The sequence below is a fragment of the Vicia villosa genome, linkage group LG2 (genome assembly GCF_029867415.1).
Source record: "Vicia villosa cultivar HV-30 ecotype Madison, WI linkage group LG2, Vvil1.0, whole genome shotgun sequence".
Lineage (NCBI taxonomy): Eukaryota > Viridiplantae > Streptophyta > Magnoliopsida > Fabales > Fabaceae > Vicia > Vicia villosa.
Genome location: NC_081181.1, coordinates 105,522,422 through 105,543,802, shown reverse-complemented (window position 1 = coordinate 105,543,802; position 21,381 = coordinate 105,522,422). Strand labels below are relative to the sequence as shown.

The window sequence follows — 21,381 nt, the reverse complement described above, 5'->3', positions numbered from 1 at the left end:
GACCTTGTTTTTAGCAGAAAGTTTTCTGTGATTTGTAACAGCAAATAATGTTGTGATTGTAAGCCCAAGTCCAGTTGGGAATAGGTTATAAATAGGAAACTTTGTAACCTAGTTTAGTGAGCTAGCCGGCGTTTAGAAAGATGTAACTATTAGGGTTAGCCGTGTAGGTGAACCTCCCGGTTTGTGGGAAGGTCACTGATTTGTGCCTCGAAGCCTGTAGGTAAGAGGTTTGTTTTATTCACTCAGAAGTTGTAAAGCAATGAGTGGAGTTGTGTGCTTGGAGGAAGCTTTGAAGCAACTCTAAGATATGTTTATTTGTGTGTTTTGAATGTTGGTAATTAAGCCGTCAATGCAGTGGCTGAGGTGTTGACTGCTAGACATCATTGGTATGATTGGGAGTGGAATGGAGATATTCCATATCTAGGGAGAACCTAGGTAGAGGGGTCATTGGGTAGTGATTAAGTGAGGAGTTGTAAACTGGGAGTTTAGCTCTGAATTGATACTGCTAATAGTGGACTTCATCCCTGGCTTGGTATGCCCCCAGAGTAGGTTGATTGAACCGAACTGGGTGAACAATTCTGTTGTGTTGTTTATGTTTCTGCATTGTTTATTTGTAAGTTCAGTTTGGATGTCATAACATCGTGCCTGACATCAGTGTGTGATTTAATGACTGTGCTAACACAGAATCTCTGTGATTCCAACACTTCCAGACTTCTGGATGTTAGAAGTAATAAATAATTGAGGGATCTGTATGTACTGCCTCAGCTAAACTGATGACAGACCAGATGTCACGACATCGTATATGACATCCGGGTTCTGTCTTACCAGAATTTCAACTTTTCATCCAGGATGGCTAGCAACGTGACCGCTACCAGAGAAGCTACAAGGCGTACTCACACTTACAGTTTCCATCGCGAAGGTTTGGTTCAGTTGGGGCAATTGGGTGGATTGATCACCGGTCATAATAAAACTGTGTTCACTGAGAATTATGGAAACATCTTGACTCTTTTGGACTCACACGTCGACGAATGGGGTTTATCTACTCTTCTCCAGTTCTATGATCCTGACTTGCGTTGTTTCACCTTCTCAGGCTATCAGTTGGCTCCCACTCTCGAGGAGTACTCTCACTTTCTCAATATCAAGATTCAACACAAGGTTCCTTTCGTGTGTGTCCCAGAGAAACCAGATTTGAACAACATTGCCAACGCTCTTTATTTGAGCATAGGAGATGTTCATGGAAATTGGAAAAAGAACGGTAGCACTCAGGGTTTCTATATGAGTTTCTTGGTTGAGAAGGCCCAAGAGTTGGCTAACAAAAAGATGTGGGAGGCCTTCAACGCCCTTCTGGCCGTTTTGATTTATGGGATCGTGATGTTCCCTAACATTCATAAGTTCGTTGATCTGGCTGCTATATGTCTTTTTGTGGAGAAGAATCCGGTCCCTACTTTGCTAGCCGATACGTACTATTCTGTTCACTCTCGATATGGGAAAGGAGGAGCCATAAGAAATTGTTTGCCGTTGTTATACACCTGGTTTAAGTCCCACCTACCTACAAGTGGTCCTTTCGTTACTTCTACTCAGAAATGGCATCAAAGGATCATGGGGCTTACCGGAAATGACATTGTCTGGTGTCCCACTGGAATGGATGTGGAGAAAGTTATAACTAGCTGTGGTACTTTTGACAACGTTCCTCTCATAGGAACAAAAGGTGTTATCAATTATAATCCTAAGCTAGCGCTGCGTCAATTGGGTTTTGCACTTGAAAACAAGCCTTTGGACAAAGAGATATTTGAATCCGTTTGCTTTGAGAAGGGAACCGATCTAAAAGGTTTAGAAAAAGTGGTGAGTGCCTGGAATGACATCCATACAAGTGATCAGATTTCTCTAGGTGAAAAGAATGCCGTTGCCAAACAAGCCTACACGGATTGGGTTGAAAATAGAGTTAAAGATCGCTTGTTGCCTTTCCTGAAGGTTAACCCATTGTACGAGCAACCACCTAAGGTTCCAATTGCCATTATGCCTGCTGAGAATTGCATCCCAGTAAATATGGAAAGCACCCAATTGCACGAAAAGAGATCGGATGCGCGACCAAAACATTGTCTTGTGGACCAGAAAAGGGTTGAGTTGACACATGAAGCCAAGATGCTGAAGGGAGGATCTTCCAGAGTTCAAAAGAGGGCTAGAACCGAAAAAGGTGAAAGAGACACTACTGTTATTGTTGAGGGTCACCAGAAGATCCTAAAAAGGGCCATGAAAGAGGCAGAAGAGAAACTCAAGCAAGAGTACCGAGAAGACTTGAAAGCTTATAAGCTCAAGATAGAAAGGGATGCTAGAGTTGAAGTGAAGAGTCTGAAAAAGAAACTGGAAGAAGAGACCACTAAAAGAATGGCAATTGAGACTCAACTGAAAGGAAGTCACCTCCGTAATACTCGACTAACAGAAGAAAATTCCAAGCTCAGAGATCGAATGATGGAGGACATATCTGAGAAAGATTATCTCCCAGAATGCAAAGGATGTGACGAACTCAGGGAGTGCTGCAAGAAGCTAGATGGGCATTTGTTTCGCAAAGATGAGGTGATTCAAAGCCTTCTTAAAGGAAGAGATCGAGAAGCAACCAAGAAACTGTTTGATGAAACTAAGAAGTGGAGCGACGAGCACTTCAGACAAGGAGGACCTCTGTTTTATATTCAGATGGATTGATGTTTAAGTCTGTATGTTTCGACCACCACCAGACTTGTTGGATGGGGTCTTTTATTTCCCTTGTTGAACTATCTTGTTGATGTATGGCTTGCCCAAGTTTAAATTTCTGTTATGAATAAAAAAGAACTAGTTTCTCTTGATACTTATCTTTTGTCACATTGTTAGCTATTCTGGATCAATATTAAACCTTGGATACTCTGAAAATGGCACATCACGTCATACGCACACATGCACTCATACATTCACATTATCACATTGCATTTTTCAGGTTATTGTACAAGAAACTAATTGGGGTCCCTTTCAGCAACAGATTTCTTTTCCGACGACGAAGCTGACTTTCTTACATCCTTACCGTACCCGGAGCAACGAGAGACTCATGGATCAATTCGAGCAGAACCAAGCTGCCCTCCGTAGGGATATGGATGTTATGGGGGAGAGAATGGCCCAACTTATGGAGACTCTCCATGCCGTTGTTCAAGGACAGGATGAACTCAGAAAGAGTGTCGCCAGTTTGGTCAAAGATACTCCTACCAATTCTGCTGACGGAGGGGTGAAAACTAAAGAGACTCCTATTAATGAGACACTTAAAGTGGTGGACGACCACCATGAGGTTATTGATCTTGAACATGATCTCACTGCTGAGTTGACCGAGACTGCTAAGATGTACCAAGCTCTTGAAGGACGCCTTAAGGCCGTTGAAGTTGCTAAAACTTCGAGTTTTAACACTGCTGCTATGTGCTTGGTACCTGGGATTGTTATTCCCCCGAAGTTCAAGGTGCCAGATTTTGATAAGTACAAGGGAGTTACCTGCCCAGAGACTCACATTCGTTCCTACTGCCGTAAGATGGCCGCTCACGCTGAGAATGAACCTCTGCTTATGCACTTCTTCCAGGATAGTCTCACTGGAGCCCCGTTGGAGTGGTATATGAAACTCGAGAGGTCTAATGTCAGTACTTGGGGAGAACTTGTTGATGCCTTCTTGAAACAATACCACTACAATACTGCTATGGCTCCTAGCCGTGCACAGCTGCAGAATATGTCACAGAAATCTGAAGAGTCTTTTAAGGAATACGCCCAGAGGTGGCGTGAACTTGCTGCTTGAGTCCAACCTCCTTTATTGGACCGAGAGTTGATTGATCTGTTTATGGGGACTCTGAAAGGGCCGTATCTTCAGCACATGGTTAGTAATACTTCTCCTTCCTTTTCGGATGTGGTCATCATTGGTGAGAGGGTTGAGAACTGTGTCAAAGCTGGCACCATTCAAGGTGTTACTAATCCTAGCAACTCAAGTGGTAATGGTAAGAAGCCGTATTCTGGGTTTGTGAAGAAGAAGGAAGGTGAGACTAGCACCGCTTCTGTTGACCAAAGCCGAGCTCCTGCATATTCTGCTGTTCCACCTCCTTATTATCCGATGCCTTATGCCGTTCCCGGTCCGTATGTCCCTCAAGCATATGCTGCTGCTCTTCCACAACCATGGATGGCACCTCAACAGCCTTTCGTACCACAACAACAAGCTGCTGCTCCTCAGAATCGTCAACAGAACCCTAGGCCTCAAGGTCAAAGGGGTCCGCAAAGAACAAGATTCCAAGATAGGCGTATCGATCCGGTTCCGATGTCATATGCTCAGCTTCTCCCTCAGTTGCTTGCTGGTCAATTGGTACAACTCCGTGAACTTGGACCTCCACCTAGTCCTCTCCCTCCCGGTTATGATGTTAATGCTCGATGTGAATTTCATTCAGGGGCTCCAGGCCATACTATTGAAAAGTGTAGAGCATTCAAATTGAAGGTTCAGGACCTCCTTGACGACAAGCTTATCTCGTTCGCTCCTACTGGTCCTAATGTGCAGAATAATCCTATGCCTCCTCACGCTGGTACGACCAATGCTATTGAGTTATGTGATGATCAGATCCTGGTAAAGGATGTTAATGAGGTTAGGATGCCGCTAGCAGTTGTCAGAGAGTATCTTATGCAACAAAAGGTTTTGTGTGAATTACATGACTACTGTTTGCAATGTTCTTCTAATCCTGAGGAGTGCACTAGGTTGAGAGAAGAAATCCAGGAATTAATGGATGAAGGTGTTCTTAGAGTGGAAAGGGTCGTTCCTATCGAAGATGTGGCTACTTTAGAGATCCCTTACTACCCTGCTGAGATATCAAAGACTCAGGACACTTCTTTGGTCATTCATGCTCCGAGTACTCCTTTGGTCATTCAGGCTCCGAGGACTCCGTTGGTTATTCAGGTTCCAAATGGTCCTTCGAATCCTTCAACTTCGTCTCTTGTTCCCTCTCCTGTGAATGATTCTAAGGCTGTTCCTTGGAATTATAATGCCGTGTATATTCGAGGGAAGAAGTTTGACTGTCCTCCAGTGGGTACTTCGAGTATCACAAATATTACTGGCACTAGTGGCATTACCCGTAGTGGTCGGATCTTTGCTGCCCCTCCTCCGCCTCCTAAAGAGACCAACAAAGAGGCTAGTACACAAGCAAAAGGAAAGCAAGTTGCTGTTGATCCTCCTGTAACACGTAATGCCCAAGATGCCGAACAACTCTTGAAAATCATTAAGAAAAGTGATTACAAAGTGATTGACCAACTTGATCAGACCCAAGCCAAGATCTCCATCTTGTCTCTCTTGGTACATTCTGAAGCTCATCGTGATGCTCTGATGAAAGTTCTGGCTTCCGCTCATGTAACTCAAGACATTACCGTGCCTCAGTTTGAAGGGGTTGTGACCAACATTGCTGCTGGTAATTGTTTGGGTTTTTCTGATGATGAGCTTCCACCTGAGGGTAGAGCACACAACAAAGCGTTGCATATCTCCGTCAAGTGTCTGGATGCTGTGTTGTCTCGAGTTCTGATTGATACCGGTTCTTCTCTTAATGTGATGCCCAAGACCACTTTGTTTAAGCTGAGTATGGATGGGATTATGATGAGACCATGCACTATGAGTGTCAGAGCGTTTGATGGCTCCAGAAGGTCCGTAGAAGGGGAAATTGATCTACCTATTTTGATTGGCCCTCACATGTTCTATATTGCCTTCTATGTCATGGATATAAGTCCTTCATACACTTGCCTCTTGGGTCGTCCTTGGATTCATGCTGCTGGAGTTGTGACATCTACCCTCCATCAGTGTTTGAAATTTGTTGTGAATGACAAGATTGTTGTGATCACTGGTGAGGAGGATTTGATAGTCAATAATCTGGCATCATACCGTTATGTTGAAGTGGAGGGAGAGATACAAGAGACACCTTTTCAGGCCTTAGAGATTGTGTCAGTTGACAAACTCCCTGTGGTCGAGAATAAGAAGGAACTCGGAGCGCCCCTCTCGTCTTTAAATGATGCTAAGGCTTTCTTAGAAGCTGGTACTCCCCATAGTGCCTGGGGCAAGCTGATTGACGTTCAAGAGAAGCGAGACAAGTATGGCCTTGGGTATCAGCCATCTTCTTCTACTCAGCTCAGCATAATTCCTGGAAAGAAGGTGATTCCCCCCATTTCACAAGTGTTCGTCAGTGCAAGCACCAGTTCTGGAAGTCAAGTTCTCGCCGTGGATGATGATGATGAAGAAGATCTCTCCAGATTCATTTGCCATGCTGCGCCTGGACAGGAACTCAACAATTGGACTATCTTGGACATCCCCAAAGTCACTTTTATGGAGATGTAATTTTCTTGTTTCAATAAGTCATATGCTTCGCCCTAAGCATTTTTGACCTCTTGTATAAAGAAGGGCCCCCCATGTGTTTCAATTTGTTTAATATTGAATGAAAATCATATCTTCGCATGCAATTACTGTTCCATTTCTTTCTTTTTTGTTTTTACTTTAAAAAACTTTTTCAAAAATGGCAAAGATTTCCTTTTTTCTTCCTTTTTATGTGTTGCATTCTAAGGCATAAATCATCCATCGTGCAGATCCGGCTCGAATTCCATCAAAAATGATAATGTTACAGTTCCACGTCTTAATATCCTTGAGAATCCAATTGACCAAGCTGATGAGGATAGTGGGGAAGATTGTGAAGTCCCCGAGGAATTGGCAAGACTTTTGAGACAAGAGGAGAAATCTATTCAGCCACATCAAGAAGCCATAGAAATCATCAACCTCGGTACAGAAGAAGCAAAGAGAGAAGTCAAGATAGGGGCTGCTTTGCAAAGTGACGTAAAGAGAAGGTTGATTGAGCTTCTTCGAGAGTATGTTGACATCTTCGCCTGGTCATACGAAGACATGCCTGGTTTAGACACGGATATAGTTATGCACAGGTTACCGCTTAAACCAGAATGTCCGCCTGTAAAGCAAAAACCACGAAGAACACGACCCGATATGGCTTTGAAAATCAAGGAAGAAGTTGAAAAACAGTTGAAGGCTGGTTTCTTATCTGTGTGTGAGTATCCTCCTTGGATTGCAAACATAGTACCTGTTCCTAAGAAGGACGGAAAGGTACGCATGTGTGTTGACTACCGAGATTTGAATAGGGCAAGTCCGAAGGATGATTTCCCTCTGCCTCATATTGATGTCCTAGTTGACAACACTGCTCAGTATTCGGTGTTCTCTTTCATGGATGGTTTTTCTGGCTATAATCAAATAAAGATGGCTCCTGAAGATATGACCAAGACTACTTTCACCACTCCGTGGGGTACGTATTGTTACAAGGTGATGCCTTTTGGTCTTAAGAATGCTGGTGCAACATATCAACGAGCAATGGTGACCCTCTTCCATGACATGATCCATAAAGAGATTGAGGTGTACGTCGATGATATGATTGCAAAATCCCAAACTGAGGAGGAACACTTGGTATATCTTGAGAAATTGTTTGCTCGTTTGCGAAAATTCAAGTTGAGGCTTAATCCAAACAAGTGCACTTTTGGAGTGCGATCAGGAAAGCTACTTGGATTCATTGTGAGTCAACGAGGGATTGAGGTTGACCCTGATAAAGTAAGAGCAATACAGAATATGCCAGCACCAAAGAATGAAAAAGAAGTTCGAGGGTTCCTTGGGAGATTGAATTATATAGCCAGGTTCATTTCCCATCTCACTGACACTTGTGAACCCATCTTTAAGTTGCTGCGCAAAAATCAAGATATCCGTTGGGATGATCGTTGTCAGGAAGCCTTCGAAAAGATCAAGCAGTATCTCCAAGAGCCACCAATTCTCATGCCTCCGGTTCCTGGGAGGCCGCTTCTTATGTACTTAACTGTGCTTGAAGGATCTATGGGGTGTGTGCTGGGCCAACATGACGAGTCCGGTCGAAAAGAGTGCGCCATTTATTACCTGAGCAAAAAGTTTACCGATTGTGAATCCCGCTACTCACTACTCGAGAAAACTTGCTGTGCTTTGGTATGGGCTGCTCGCCGACTGAGACAGTATATGCTGACCCACACCACTCTATTGATCTCCAAAATGGACCCGATAAAGTACATCTTTGAAAAACCGGCCCTTACAGGAAGGCTAGCCCGGTGGCAAATGCTTTTATCAGAATATGATATCCAGTATGTCACACAGAAGGCCATCAAAGGAAGTGTCCTTGCAGATCATCTTGCTCATCAGCCATTAGAAGAGTATCAGTCAATGAAGTTTGACTTTCCTGATGAAGATATCATGAAACTGGATGATAATGAGGGACCCGAACCAGGAGAGCGATGGACTCTCACGTTCGACGGTGCATCAAATGCTATGGGCCATGGTATTGGGGCAGTTTTGACTTCTCCTCGTCAAACTCACATCCCTTTCACAGCTAGAATATGCTTTGATTGCACAAACAATGTCGCGGAGTACGAAGCTTGCATAATGGGCCTCGAAGCAGCCATTGATATGAGGATCAAGATCCTTGAGGTTTATGGGGATTCTGCATTGGTCATACATCAAGTAAGAGGTGATTGGGAAACACGACACCCCAATTTAGTTCCTTATAAGGACTATATCTTAGAGTTGTTGCCCGCTTTCGAGGAAATCACTTTCAATCACATCCCCCGAGAGGAAAATCAATTGGCAGATGCTTTGGCTACTTTGGCAGCTATGTTCAGAGTTAGCTCCCCTAAAGAAGTGCCAGACATAAGGATCCTCCGTTACAAAGAGCCTGCCCATGTGTTCCCTGCTCATTGTCTCACTACTGAAGATGTGTATGATGAAAAGCCATGGTATTACGACATCAAGAGGTATGTTGAGAAGCAAGAGTATCCCGAAGATGCTACGATTGGTGATAAGCGAACGCTTCGAAGGTTAGCATCCAAATTCTTCTTGTCAGGAGACGTCCTGTACAAAAGAAACTATGATTCAGTTCTGCTCAGATGCGTGGATAGACACGAAGCAGAATTGATCATGCGGGAAATTCATGAAGGATCTTTTGGAACTCATTCCAGTGGACATTCTATGGCCAAAAAGATCTTGCGAGCAGGATATTATTGGATGACGATTGAAAGTGATTGTTATGTGTATGTGAAGAAATGTCACAAATGCCAAGTGTATGCTGACAGAATTCATGTCCCTCCAACTCCTCTGAACGTTCTGACATCACCTTGGCCTTTTGCTATGTGGGGCATAGACATGATTGGGCGCATAGAGCCACAAGCTTCAAATGGGCACAGATTTATTCTTGTTGCTATCGACTACTTCACCAAATGGGTTGAAGCTGCTTCTTACAAGAACGTAACCAAGCAAGTCGTTACTCGCTTCATCAAAAAAGAGATCATATGCCGATATGGGGTTCCAAACAAGATCATCACTGATAATGGGTCCAACCTTAATAACAAAATGATGGCAGAGTTGTGTGAAGAGTTCAAGATTGAACATCACAATTCATCACCCTATCGGCCAAAGATGAATGGCGCGGTCGAAGCTGCTAACAAGAATATAAAGAAGATTGTCCAGAAAATGGTTAGAACGTATAAAGATTGGCATGAGATGTTGCCATTTGCTTTGCATGGCTATAGGACTTCGGTTCGTACTTCAACTGGGGCAACTCCCTTTTCTCTTGTCTACGGCATGGAGGCTGTATTACCTGTCGAAGTGGAAATTCCTTCGTTGAGAGTCTTGATGGACGCCAAACTCGATGAAACAGAATGGGTTCAAACGAGGCTTGATCATCTCAATCTAATTGAGGAGAAACGCTTATCTGCTATCTGCCATGGCCAGTTGTATCAAAAGAGGATCAAGAAAGCGTATGACAAGAAGATTCGGCCTCGAGAATTCCACACAGGTGACCTAGTCGTAAGGAAGATCTTGCCAATTCACACTGATCCAAGGGGAAAATGGACTCCCAACTATGAGGGACCATACATTGTGAAGAAAGCATTTTCAGGTGGCGCTTTAATCCTGACAAAGATGGATGGGGAAGACGTTCCGCTTCCAGTCAATTCAGACTCAGTCAAAAAATACTACGCATAAAAGACCCGCTAGGTCGACGTACCTAGGCAAAAATAAGGGCATCCCGGCAAACCAAAAGGGTTTGGGCAAAAATTAGGGATAAAACAAAAAAGAATAACCCGCTAAGTTGAAAACCCGAAAGGGCGACTTAGGCAAAAAGGGGCATCCCGCTGGATTGAAAACCCGAAAGGGCGATCCAGGCAAAAGTTAGGGATCAAAAGCGGGAGGCTGCAGTCTGAATATCTTTCACAAAGACCCCTATACGCCCTTGGCAGAACGGACAGATCAATCCAACCATTACCCTTCTGAAGCAAAGCATTGAGAGGATCGAGGATATGGGAATTGTAGCAATATCAGTTTTAATGGAAATTCGAGCATTTCTCTTTGCCATTTTGCTTTTTGCATTTTATTTTCCTTTCGCAACTACCTCATTTAGGAGTTGCTTCCTTGTACAGAAGCCTATCCACAGGCATTCCATCAATAAAATGATCTTTTGATAAGAAGTGTTCTTTCCTGCTTTTCATTTTTTCGCATGCGAGGTATGATTTAATTCGTTATTAAACATTGCATTGAAAACATGGGGAATAATAATCACAAAATCAAAACGAAACATGATGTTACATAAACATAAAAGTGCTCTAAGGGGCACCATTTGCGTCCAAACGTTGTTTTCCGTGCAGGTTGCAGGTTCTAGTCGTCATCTTGGCTTACGACATGCCACAAAGGGCGTCATCATCCCGCGTGAAAGTTCAAGCGAATAATTCATCAGTACTGGTAAGCACAAGACACCGGAAGAAATCCATGTCTCTCCCCTACACGGCAGACAAAGAAGTGTCCATCAGAACCCACGTTTCCCCAAGCAGTATAAGATGTAAGGAAAGTCGAGCAAAGTCACTTCCTCCCCAACAGAGTTATGCTCTAATCCTCCACACATTTGCCAATCATCTTTGGCACTATGAGGTTTTCAACGCCCACCCACAATGGCGTCTCAAGATCACAAGCAACGGACCCCAATGATCCTACTCTTCTGTCCCACCAAGGGCCTTTATTTGGCACTCTCTGCATATAGTTTCCATGGCATATAACATCGCATCCTCAAAAGCGTAGCATATCCATCAAAGGGGATCATTACGCCATGCATCAAAATCCAAACATGCATACAAAGCATAAGCCAGATAATACAAATCATCACTCAATCAAGACAATAATACATCCCCACACAAAAGGTTGTCCTTACAAATTCCGAGTGATATCTGCTACTACATTTCAAATCTCCTCCAACCACGGTGCCGATGCGAGGTATCTTCAATCTCTGATGAGCGTCTGACACAATGTCTTCTTTTGTCCCTCGATGTCGAGTCGATGTTGAGTCATAAGATCGCCACGAGATCTTATTCCTTTCCAAAGTGTGGAAAATCGCACGAGATTTTCTTTCGATGTTGAGTCATAAGATCGCCACGGGATCTTATTCCTTTCCAAAGTGTGGAAAATCGCACGAGATTTTCTTTCGATGTTGAGTCATAAGATCGCCACGAGATCTTATTCCTTTCCAAAGTGTGGAAAATCGCTCGAGATTTTCTTTCGATGTTGAGTCATAAGATCGCCACGAGATCTTATTCCTTTCCAAAGTGTGGAAAATCGCTCGAGATTTTCTTTCGATGTTGAGTCATAAGATCGCCACGAGATCTTATTCCTTTCCAAAGTGTGGAAAATCGCTCGAGATTTTCTTTCGATGTTGAGTCATAAGATCGCCACGAGATCTTATTCCTTTCCAAAGTGTGGAAAATCGCACGAGATTTTCTTTCGATGTTGAGTCATAAGATCGCCACGAGATCTTATTCCTTTCCAAAGTGTGGAAAATCGCACGAGATTTTCTTTCGATGTTGAGTCATAAGATCGCCACGAGATCTTATTCCTTTCCAAAATGTGGAAAATCGCACGAGATTTTCTTTCGATGTTGAGTCATAAGATCGCCACGAGATCTTATTCCCTTTTCTTCTATTGACGAGTTGATCGCCATGAGATCTTCTTTCGAGGTTGAGTCATAGATCGCCACGAGATCTTATTCCTTTCAGTCCTGACGTTGAGTCGTAAATCGCACGAGGTCTTTTTCTTTCAGTCATTTTTTCATGAAACATTCTCTTTGAAAACCTTGTATTGGCACCTTGGCTACGTTACAAGCTATCACCCTTCTTCCAATTACTCACTGTAAATATTCTCACAAAAAAAAAAAAAGGCAAAATTCTCTTTCCCCAGCAGATATCAAAACAAAAGCAAAATAAGGATATCATTTATACCATCCTCTCTTTGGGACAAATTTCTGGTACTTTGATATTTAATCTTCTTCTACCTCGAGTGTTCGAAAGGCTAACGCCAATCTCACCTTCAGGTTTAAGACGATTAAATAGGGGCAGCTGTCATACCCCAAATTTGTCCTACCCTTATTCATCTGGCTTATAATTCACATGCATACACCGTTTAGGTCATAATACAACTCATGCATTCATATCATTGGTATTAATCAGAGACTAGCAATGGATATCTTTTATGGCAGAGGATTTCCTACCAAATGTGTGGATCTGAGGTGTAATCATGTGGCTCTATGTTCATTAAAGTCCTCCTGGATTGGGGTGTCTCTCTGCTTCAAATCAGGGCATTGATTGAAGAGTGCAAACTTGCAAACCGTCTGGTTCTTTAAATCAAGGATTCTTTGACCAAAGTCAACCAGTTGACTTTCTGGTCAACATTTAATCATGGATGGCTTCTATGTGTGGAAAACTTCTCATGCTGACCTTGTGGAGGTGTTTGTGTGACTGGAATTGATTGGAGGGGATTTAATCAGGAATTTCATCAATAGTCGGAAAAATCAGAACAGTTGACTTTTGGGTCAAAATCAGAAGAATTACTCAAATATTGACTTTTGGTGGAAAATCGGTCAAGAAAAGTCAAAGAATGGATAAAATCAGGAGTTTGACAAAAGTTGCCAAAAATAGAGAAAAATCAAAAATGGAAAGTTTTCATACTTAGAAAAATTTTGGCCTTTAAAAGCTTGATGATCAGCCTACTTCACAGCATAATTACACGTGGCAAATGACATTTTCTGGAAAAGTTCCCAACATCAAAGTTGTTCCTCTCATGGAGGAGAACAACTTTGTAGTTGGACACTTTTTCATTTGATTCTTGGTTGAAGAGTTATTGAAGTTTTAAGTTGAAGTTTTTCATCTGAATCAAGTCATGAAGCTGGGCAAATATCTGGACACGCGTAAGCATTATGTCAAACACATGGCGTGCCATATTGGAATCAATTTCTTGAGCTATACAGATATCCTATGAACCCAAACTTGGTATGGTTCTACTCTCCTCCGTGCCCTCTACACAATAAAACAAGAATTAATCCATTTGGGTGAGTATTGAACCAAATGTGACTCTTCAAAGTCGTGCCCTCGCAAGGCTCATATCACGCATCCAGTCAAGCCAGGATCCAGGTCACGCGCGTGGCCTTTTGTCAAACACGTGGTGAGCAATATATAAGCTCGATTCAGGGATTCCATAAGCCTCCATTTGGTTTAAACTTGATACCAAACTCTTCCTTTCCATGTCAGCTTCACAGTGATCCTAAGTTTGAGGTAAATAGAGAGCCCTAGCTAGAGATGCATATGAACAAAGTGGGCATGTTGAATGTCCACTTAATGTAGAGCTTCAAGCCAAAAAAATCTGCAACACGTGCATGATCCATCAGCGCCTTACTCCAATTAACCATGCAACATGCTGAGTGTAAGAAAGCAGGCAAAATCTGCTCCATCTATCACGTGCTTGTTCACTAAGTGGAAGGAAAAGTTACGCTACACTCGTACACATCGCAACACTCCATGAGCCTTCACACTATATAACCCAAAACCCTTCACAAATTTAAGAGGAGGATTCATTTTTTCTCTCTCTCGGTTTTCAGTTTCTCTTCACTCTCTCATCACTCTCCCCTTGCTCTCTCTCTCTCTCTCTAAGAAGTTAGTTACACCTTTGTAACTAACTCTGAATCTTCAACCACCATTGTAGCAACCACCACCACCACCTTCACCATCACCGAACCACTCTACCACCACCACAACCGCCTTCATCTTGTCTTCATCATCTTCATCGTCTCCCCCACTTGCACAGCGCCATTTCCATCAAGATCCATGGATCATCATCATCCCAAGGCCTACCTCAAGATCTCCAGACTGAGTTCGCTTCTCCGGTGAAGACCGACATCGAAGATCAATAGCAATCAACTTCGTCATCACCTCAAGCGCGCGATCACAAAGCTCTCTGGAGTTTCTGTTTCGTTCAAGAACTCGAAGGTAAGCTCCCAGATCCTCTTAGAAATATCATCATGTATGCAGTTGCACAATGTATGTGTAGGAGAGTCTTGCGTATGATCTGCCTTATGCCAAAAGCTTGCTGTTTATATGTCTAGATCATGATTCAAATTCAAGGAATGTTCATAAGGAGATTGACATGCTTAGAATGAGTTTTAGTGAAGATTGATGTTAGTTAGAGTTTGGCAAAGGCTCTCGGTTTTAATGTTAGAGTGCGAATTAGACGAATCTAAGGTCGGATATGGATTCAGTGGCGAAATCCGAGTGCAACAGTGGTGGAGGCATGATTTTCTGGACGTTTCCGTGCGGTTCCGGCGGTGAGGTTGGCCGGAGAAGACGACCGGAGCCCTAGCTCCGGCGTCTGTTTTGCTCCTTATCCGTTGCCTACGTGGCAGGCCTTAATTGGTTTCTGATTATCATTTGGTTGCAGTTTGTCTTATTCATATGATGGGGATGACGCGGTGGCGCATTATGATTGGTTGATTGCATCTTTTTTTGTCCTCTTGTGACTTAAAATAAGGTGGCCTGATTGATGATAAGTCATTATATTACTGTTACGTAGCTTTTTTTCCCTTCATGTAAACCATATAATAAACCACATGTGATAATAAAAAGAATAAATGGAATGATGAGTATATGTGGATCAAGTGGTTTGTTGATTGCCGGGCCACACGCGTATTGGGCTTTGCCCTTCTCTGGATTACGTTTCACCATTACACCACCACGCACCAGATGGGCTTGAACGCCCTTGTTCTTTCCCACCCCCTAAATCAGGCCCGGTTTTGAGTTAACACTAGCTTTAGTTCATTTAAAAATGCTAATACACCCCCTGGTAGCTTAGTTCTAGTTTCCATTTTATTTTTTGTTTTGTTTTCTTTTATTTTTGCTTCTTAAATCTTTTTAAACCGAATAAAAAAAATGTATAAGAAATGATTTTAGGTATTTTAGAATGTGTAAATAATAGTCACGATTTTTGTTGTTTTTTCTAATTGTTTTGGTCCTCTTAATAAATCTCCTTCTTCACAATATATTTGAATTCCCTTTGATTAATACTTCTTTGTAAATAATCCTCTAATAGACTTAGGAATTAATTTTTAGTCTCGATTTTTTTTATAGAATTAATGGATGTATGTGTGCTTGTGAGTATCATTTGTTTGCTATAGTTCTCAATTTTATTTGTCGCATATTGATTTTCCTTTACACATTCCATGTATAGTTTCTTTTAATAAATTGTATAGTTTTTTTCATTTTGTTTCCCTTGTATTAGACAACTTAGATTAGATTTAGAAATAGTTCCCTTCCTTCATTCTTTTCCCTTTCGACTTTTAAAATACTTAATAAATATCGATGAAGATCATACCGTTACTATATTCCATAGTAGGAAGGAAATGATCGGGGTGTAGGCCCCGATGTACGTTCTTTCCTACTTAGCGGAGAAGAAATGGTTGAAGTGTGAAGCTTCGACGTATTTCTTAACCGTTATTTAGAGAAACGATTGTGGCGTAGGCCTCGATGTGCATTCTCTAAATATTCACAAAAAACTCTTTTTGCATTTCCTTTACTTAGCGGAGAAGAAATGATTGAGGTGTGAAACCTCGATGTATTTCTTAACCGTTATTTAGAGAAACGATTAAGGTGTAGGCCTTGATGTGCATTCTCTAAATATGCAAAACAAAACTCTTTTTGGTATGATCTAAGTCACAAATTAAATCCCCTTAAAAAACACCAACCAAAAACACTTCAAAAAACCTAATAAATGGTCAGATTTAACACAAAGTAAGGAAGTGATGCGAGACCTTGTAGTGGGTTCTCGTCATCATGGAATTACCCTAAAAGATACAAACCAATCTCTTTTTTCTTTTCTTAAGGGCAAGTTATCTCCGCTGCGTTGCATCCTAGGCGATCCCTTATGCAAGAGCGTGAGCGTTAACGCCGCCCAACTAAAAAACACAAAAACAAACAGAAAATCTTTAGCCGAGCTACGGTAACTCTGATTCCTGAAAAGGATACGTAGGCAGCGGGGTAGGGCCCGTGCGAGTACAATTCTTTCTTTTCCCTACATTTTGCATTCATTTCGCATTTAGACATAGACATAGATACACACCCTTTAGATAGAAACAAACATAGGTGGATACCATCGAGTACGATGGGCGTGAGGGGTGCTAATACCTTCCCCTCGCGTAACCGACTCCCGTACCTTGATTCTCTGGTCGCAAGACCCTGTTCCTCCCTTTGTTAGGTTTTCTGATATTCCTTTCCCTTATGGGATAAATATATTGGTGGCGACTCTGTTCATTTTTCGCGAGCGTGCGACAATAATCTTAAAAGCTTGATACTTGTGAATATCAACTCACAAATCTATCTCTAGAGTTTGTTTATTGATAGATGAATATCTTTTAGTTCTAGCTTTTAAACATATCTCTCAATAATGATCCAAAACAACAAATGAAACATAAATAACAAGATATTCACCATGTATTAATCATTAACCAAGTTCATACATAATAGATCAAAGAAAGTACATATTTACAAACTAACTACCTCATATCTTGACACAAGATGGAACTTAGCCCTCCATATCCATGGAAGCTCCAACAACAAGCAACAAACCAAGATTTAGTGACATCAAACTCAAGAAGATCAAAGAAAGATGTTTGGAAATCTTGATTTTCTCTTAAAAATGGTTTTTCTCTTCTTCTCTTCCCTCACTTTTCTTTCCAAATGTGTGTTATGATAAGAACAAAGCTAACCATGCTTAATCATCAATTTTATGTGGCTAAGAACAAAAGTTGAAAAAGTAGGTCCGCTGAGCGGAGGGGGTCCGCTGAGCGGAGAGGGTCCGCTGAGCGGAGGTGAATTTTCTGCTCATCCCTGCCTGGGTCCGCTTCAGCTCCGCTGAGCGGACCTCCTTGCACAAATCTTCTTCTTTTTCCATTCCACCCTCATTGCAAGCTTGCTTTGATCATTCTTCTCATTCCATCTTGCCCAAAAGTTGTTAAAACCTAAAGAAAAACATTACAAGAGTTAATAAAATAACTTAATTTAGAAAATAAACACAAAGTTATTTATTTACATACTATTATATCAAAAAGTAATCAAATTTGGCACAAGAGTTTCAGAAATACCACAAAACTTATGTACAAACTATGCACAAATGGGATTCTAACACTAAGTTGTTCTATGTGACTCATCTTAATGAAGATTGAAGTCACCGCCCTAAGGGAACATGGCAAGCATATGGTAAGAGATAAGAAAAAGCAACAAGCAAGGTAGGTGACTTAATGAAGTCCCTAACCAAGTCTACTCCTTAGAGAGACTACACACAATGAATCCCAAGAGAAAACAATCCACAAAAGGTGGAGGAAGAACAAACAATCGTCGCCTCTTAAACTAACAACAATCAAAGTGTGAAAGAAGAGGCAAAGCATGAGAAAGAGGGAAGAAAGCCCTAGGGCAGTAGCAAACCAAGGAAATTAGTGTCCTAAATCAAACACAAAAGCATCATGGCATCACTCGAAAATATTCACAAGAAGTTACCAAAGTATCGCTTGAATCGTTACTTAACAATTAGCGAACAAACATCAATTAATCGAAACAAAAAGCAAATGAACACGTGAATTAAGTTTGAGGTCAGTAGCACTACATTGTATTTATAGTTCTAATATCCTATGTCAATCCTTGTTAGTCAATTAGCTTGAAACAACACAAAGTTCTAACAAAAACTAGACAAAATTAGGTCAAAACTAGCTAGTAAATTCAAATTGTGAATGAAGTTAGAAAAATGTAATCAAATGATGGAGGTCAGTAGTGAACAGCCCCTAATAGGTGTTTAAACAATCATGGAATCAAGTCAAGAAGTCTCATACAAAATTATAGGTCATTTGGACAAGTTATGATACAATCGTTAGCCAAAAGCAAGTTATTTACATGTGAGAAAGAAAAATCAAGTAAAATAAGAAGACACGATTTAAAAAATTCAACTCCAGGTCTTAGGACCTCTAAGCATCCCTAATTATATGTACAAAAAGGAACCGACATTATTGCATGGATGCATTTCAATTTGAGGGCACAAACGTCACAATTATCTAATAGAAACACATGTTAATCGAGTTGGACAAAACTAACCAAATACCATTCAAAACAAAGAATTAGGAATTCATTTTTTACACACAATATTATGGATTAGTCTACAGTAACCATACAAAAATTGGCAATTAAATTCGACTCCTAAAGCCTCTAATCAAATTAGTTTGCAAAACCTAGCAAAACATGAAAGAAATATGAACATCTCTAAGAAAAAGATTTATTAAAAATAGCAAAACAAATTCTAAAAATATACAAAAAATACTAAAAATATCCTAAGAGGTTAAAATATCAGAAACATATTTTTGTTTATTTTTATTTCATTTAAAACAGATTAACCAATCAGAAATAAGAGGAGGAACAAAAATAAAAATGAAATAAAAGATCCGCATACTGGGGGGTGAGAAAGTAACTATAGAGATGTACTGATTCATGTTAAAGGCGCATCTGGGCCTTATTGCATGGGGGTGGAAATAGGAAAGGGCGCAAAGCCCAGATGCGTGTGGCCCAGCAGCATGTTCATTATTCCATTTTATTTTCACTTTATTCCATTCAGCTTTATTATTATTTTTTATAATATGGTTTTTATTCGTGACATTTAACACACACATATATCAATTGGTCAGCTATTTTTTAAGTCACTAAATGACAAAATGATACCCTAGCCAATCAGAAAAGAACACCACACATTCCAATCAAATCAAATAAAACAAAAAAAGGAGAAACGTTGAGTGCATGGGCCAGTATAGTACTGCCACGTCAACAAACGGAGGGGAAAAGGAGTCAAACACGCAGACGCCGGAGCTGGAGCTCCGGTCGTCTTCTCAAGTGGTCCACCACGGCGGAGATCGATCATCTTTTCCAGAAATAAAAAAAACACCATCTTCCTACTCGATTTTTAACGTAGAGTTCAGATCTGGATTCCGTTTTCCTTAATTCCCACTCTATCTTTAAAACCGAACGCCCTTTGTAAACCCTAGTATTCAAGACTTCCCCTAAATCACACAAAATTGGTACCAAAGCAATCCTCATGACACAAGAAATTCAAATACGCGAATCACACATTCAAACAAGCATCATATCACAAAAATCGAAATCAAACTTCAAGATCCAAAAATTCACATAGAATGCAACACATACTTGAAAACATGGTGGTTCTAATTGTCCTAACCCAATCCCTGATGACGGGTTCCAGGCCTATACATGCTTCTAATGCAAGGGCAAAGAATCACTTACTTGGAAGAATCTTGAGCAAAAAACTTTCAAGAACGTATTCCTCAAGCTTTCTCGATTTTATATATGATGCTGATGATTGTGTAGCTTGCAATGGTGATGAGGGTATTCAAGATTGATTCAGTAGCCATTTCTGAGGAGATCCAGTGGCAATGCTTTGACAAAAAGATCCATTGATGATATATCTTGGAGATGATGATGTAGAGGTGGTGGTTGGAGTTATGGTGAGGGTTGAATTCAGTTATGTTTCTGTTAGAGTTTGTTGTGGGAGTGAGAGATGGAAGCAATCAGGGAGAATCGGAGTAGAGAGTGAGAGGACAAAAAAGAAAAATGAAGAGAGCTCACTTTGTGAAGGGTTTTGGATTATATAGTGTGGTACATGACATATGGTGTGGAGGTTTGTAGTGTAATTTTTCTCTCCTAAACTTAGTGAGCAAGTTTGAACATTTGAAGGAAGTTTCCTTTTCTCTTTCACGCGTGCAGCAATAGCCTTTCCTCATAGTAGCAACATGATGGGTATGTATGTGTGCTGGTGATGTACTACGTATGCCTGCTGTAAATTTTAGGCATAAGTCTCGAGCTGCCGTTATTTCTCAGACACTAACTTAGAGCACATGTATCTCAAGCTATGGTGCACCCATTGATCCAACCTTATGATCAATTTAAAGATGGCATGGGATGGGAGATCTTTGATGTTGGAAGTAACAAAAAATAACGCTTGGGAGCATGAGCAAAATGACCTTAAACTTAGGGTGTCATCACTGAATATGCGTGTGCCCAGTTTTTGCCATGCTGCCAATCACCATGCCATTCTCACGTGCTTGACTTCAAAGCCAAGTAACTTGATATCTTCACAACCAAAAGCTGTGATTTTAAGATCAATGGAAAGAGGGGCTATTGTAGAATAAGTTTAATGTTGGGCTTGAATCAAGAAAGTGTTTGGAACTCCTTCAAAGATTGGCATGAAAGTCAATTGGAAAGTGTTTGATATATTTGAGGTTTCTGATGAGAAATCTGCCAGGCCTCAACAATTTCAACCAACTTGAATCACTATCTTTACATCTTCATATCTTTTGATTCAAATCTCAAATGAGAAAATTCCTAACTACAAAATTGTAGACCTCCATGAATGGAACATGTTTGCTTTTGACCTTGTCTTGAAATGAGACCTTGATCCACATGTAAACTTGGCATGAAGTTAGTCACTTACTCATTCTTAAAATTCACCAAAAATCTCTAAGTACCAAACTTTCCATTTTTGGAAACTTCTCAATTCAACTAATTTCTCTTTTTGGCAATTTTGATTAAACTTTGATTTTCTCTTGATTTTATTCATTTTCATGATTTTCTTTGACCGATTTTCCACCATGAGTCAATATTTGACAGTTGACCTCGGCCTTGACCAAAAAGTCAACTTTCCTGAATTTCCCGATTCCAGATGAATTTCTTGATTAAATTTTGACCAAAAAGATATCTCCCACACAGAAGCTCTTTTCTTATCAATTTTCTTGAACAGTAACTATGACATGGATGGATGTATTAGATGAATGCCCTACATGAGGTATGCACATGAATGTGATATGAAAGCCAACTAGGTATAAATAAGTGGGCAAATTATGGGGTGCAATAACCCGCCCCGTTGCCATCCCTAGATGTGAAGAA

At 41.0% G+C, this 21,381-nt stretch overlaps 1 protein-coding gene across 1 annotated transcript in view; it reads left to right on the top strand.

Annotated features, from left to right (window-relative positions):
* The first annotated feature begins 849 nt into the window (after positions 1–849).
* The window catches only part of LOC131649732 (uncharacterized), a 40,241-nt gene continuing 19,709 nt past the window's right edge, over positions 850–21,381 (top strand). Inside the window, exons 1-3 of the mRNA XM_058919489.1 lie at positions 850–1,033; positions 1,178–1,686; positions 1,813–2,211. Of these exons, the coding sequence (XP_058775472.1) occupies positions 850–1,033; positions 1,178–1,686; positions 1,813–2,211 (1,092 nt within the window). The remainder of the gene's footprint in view (positions 1,034–1,177; positions 1,687–1,812; positions 2,212–21,381) is intronic.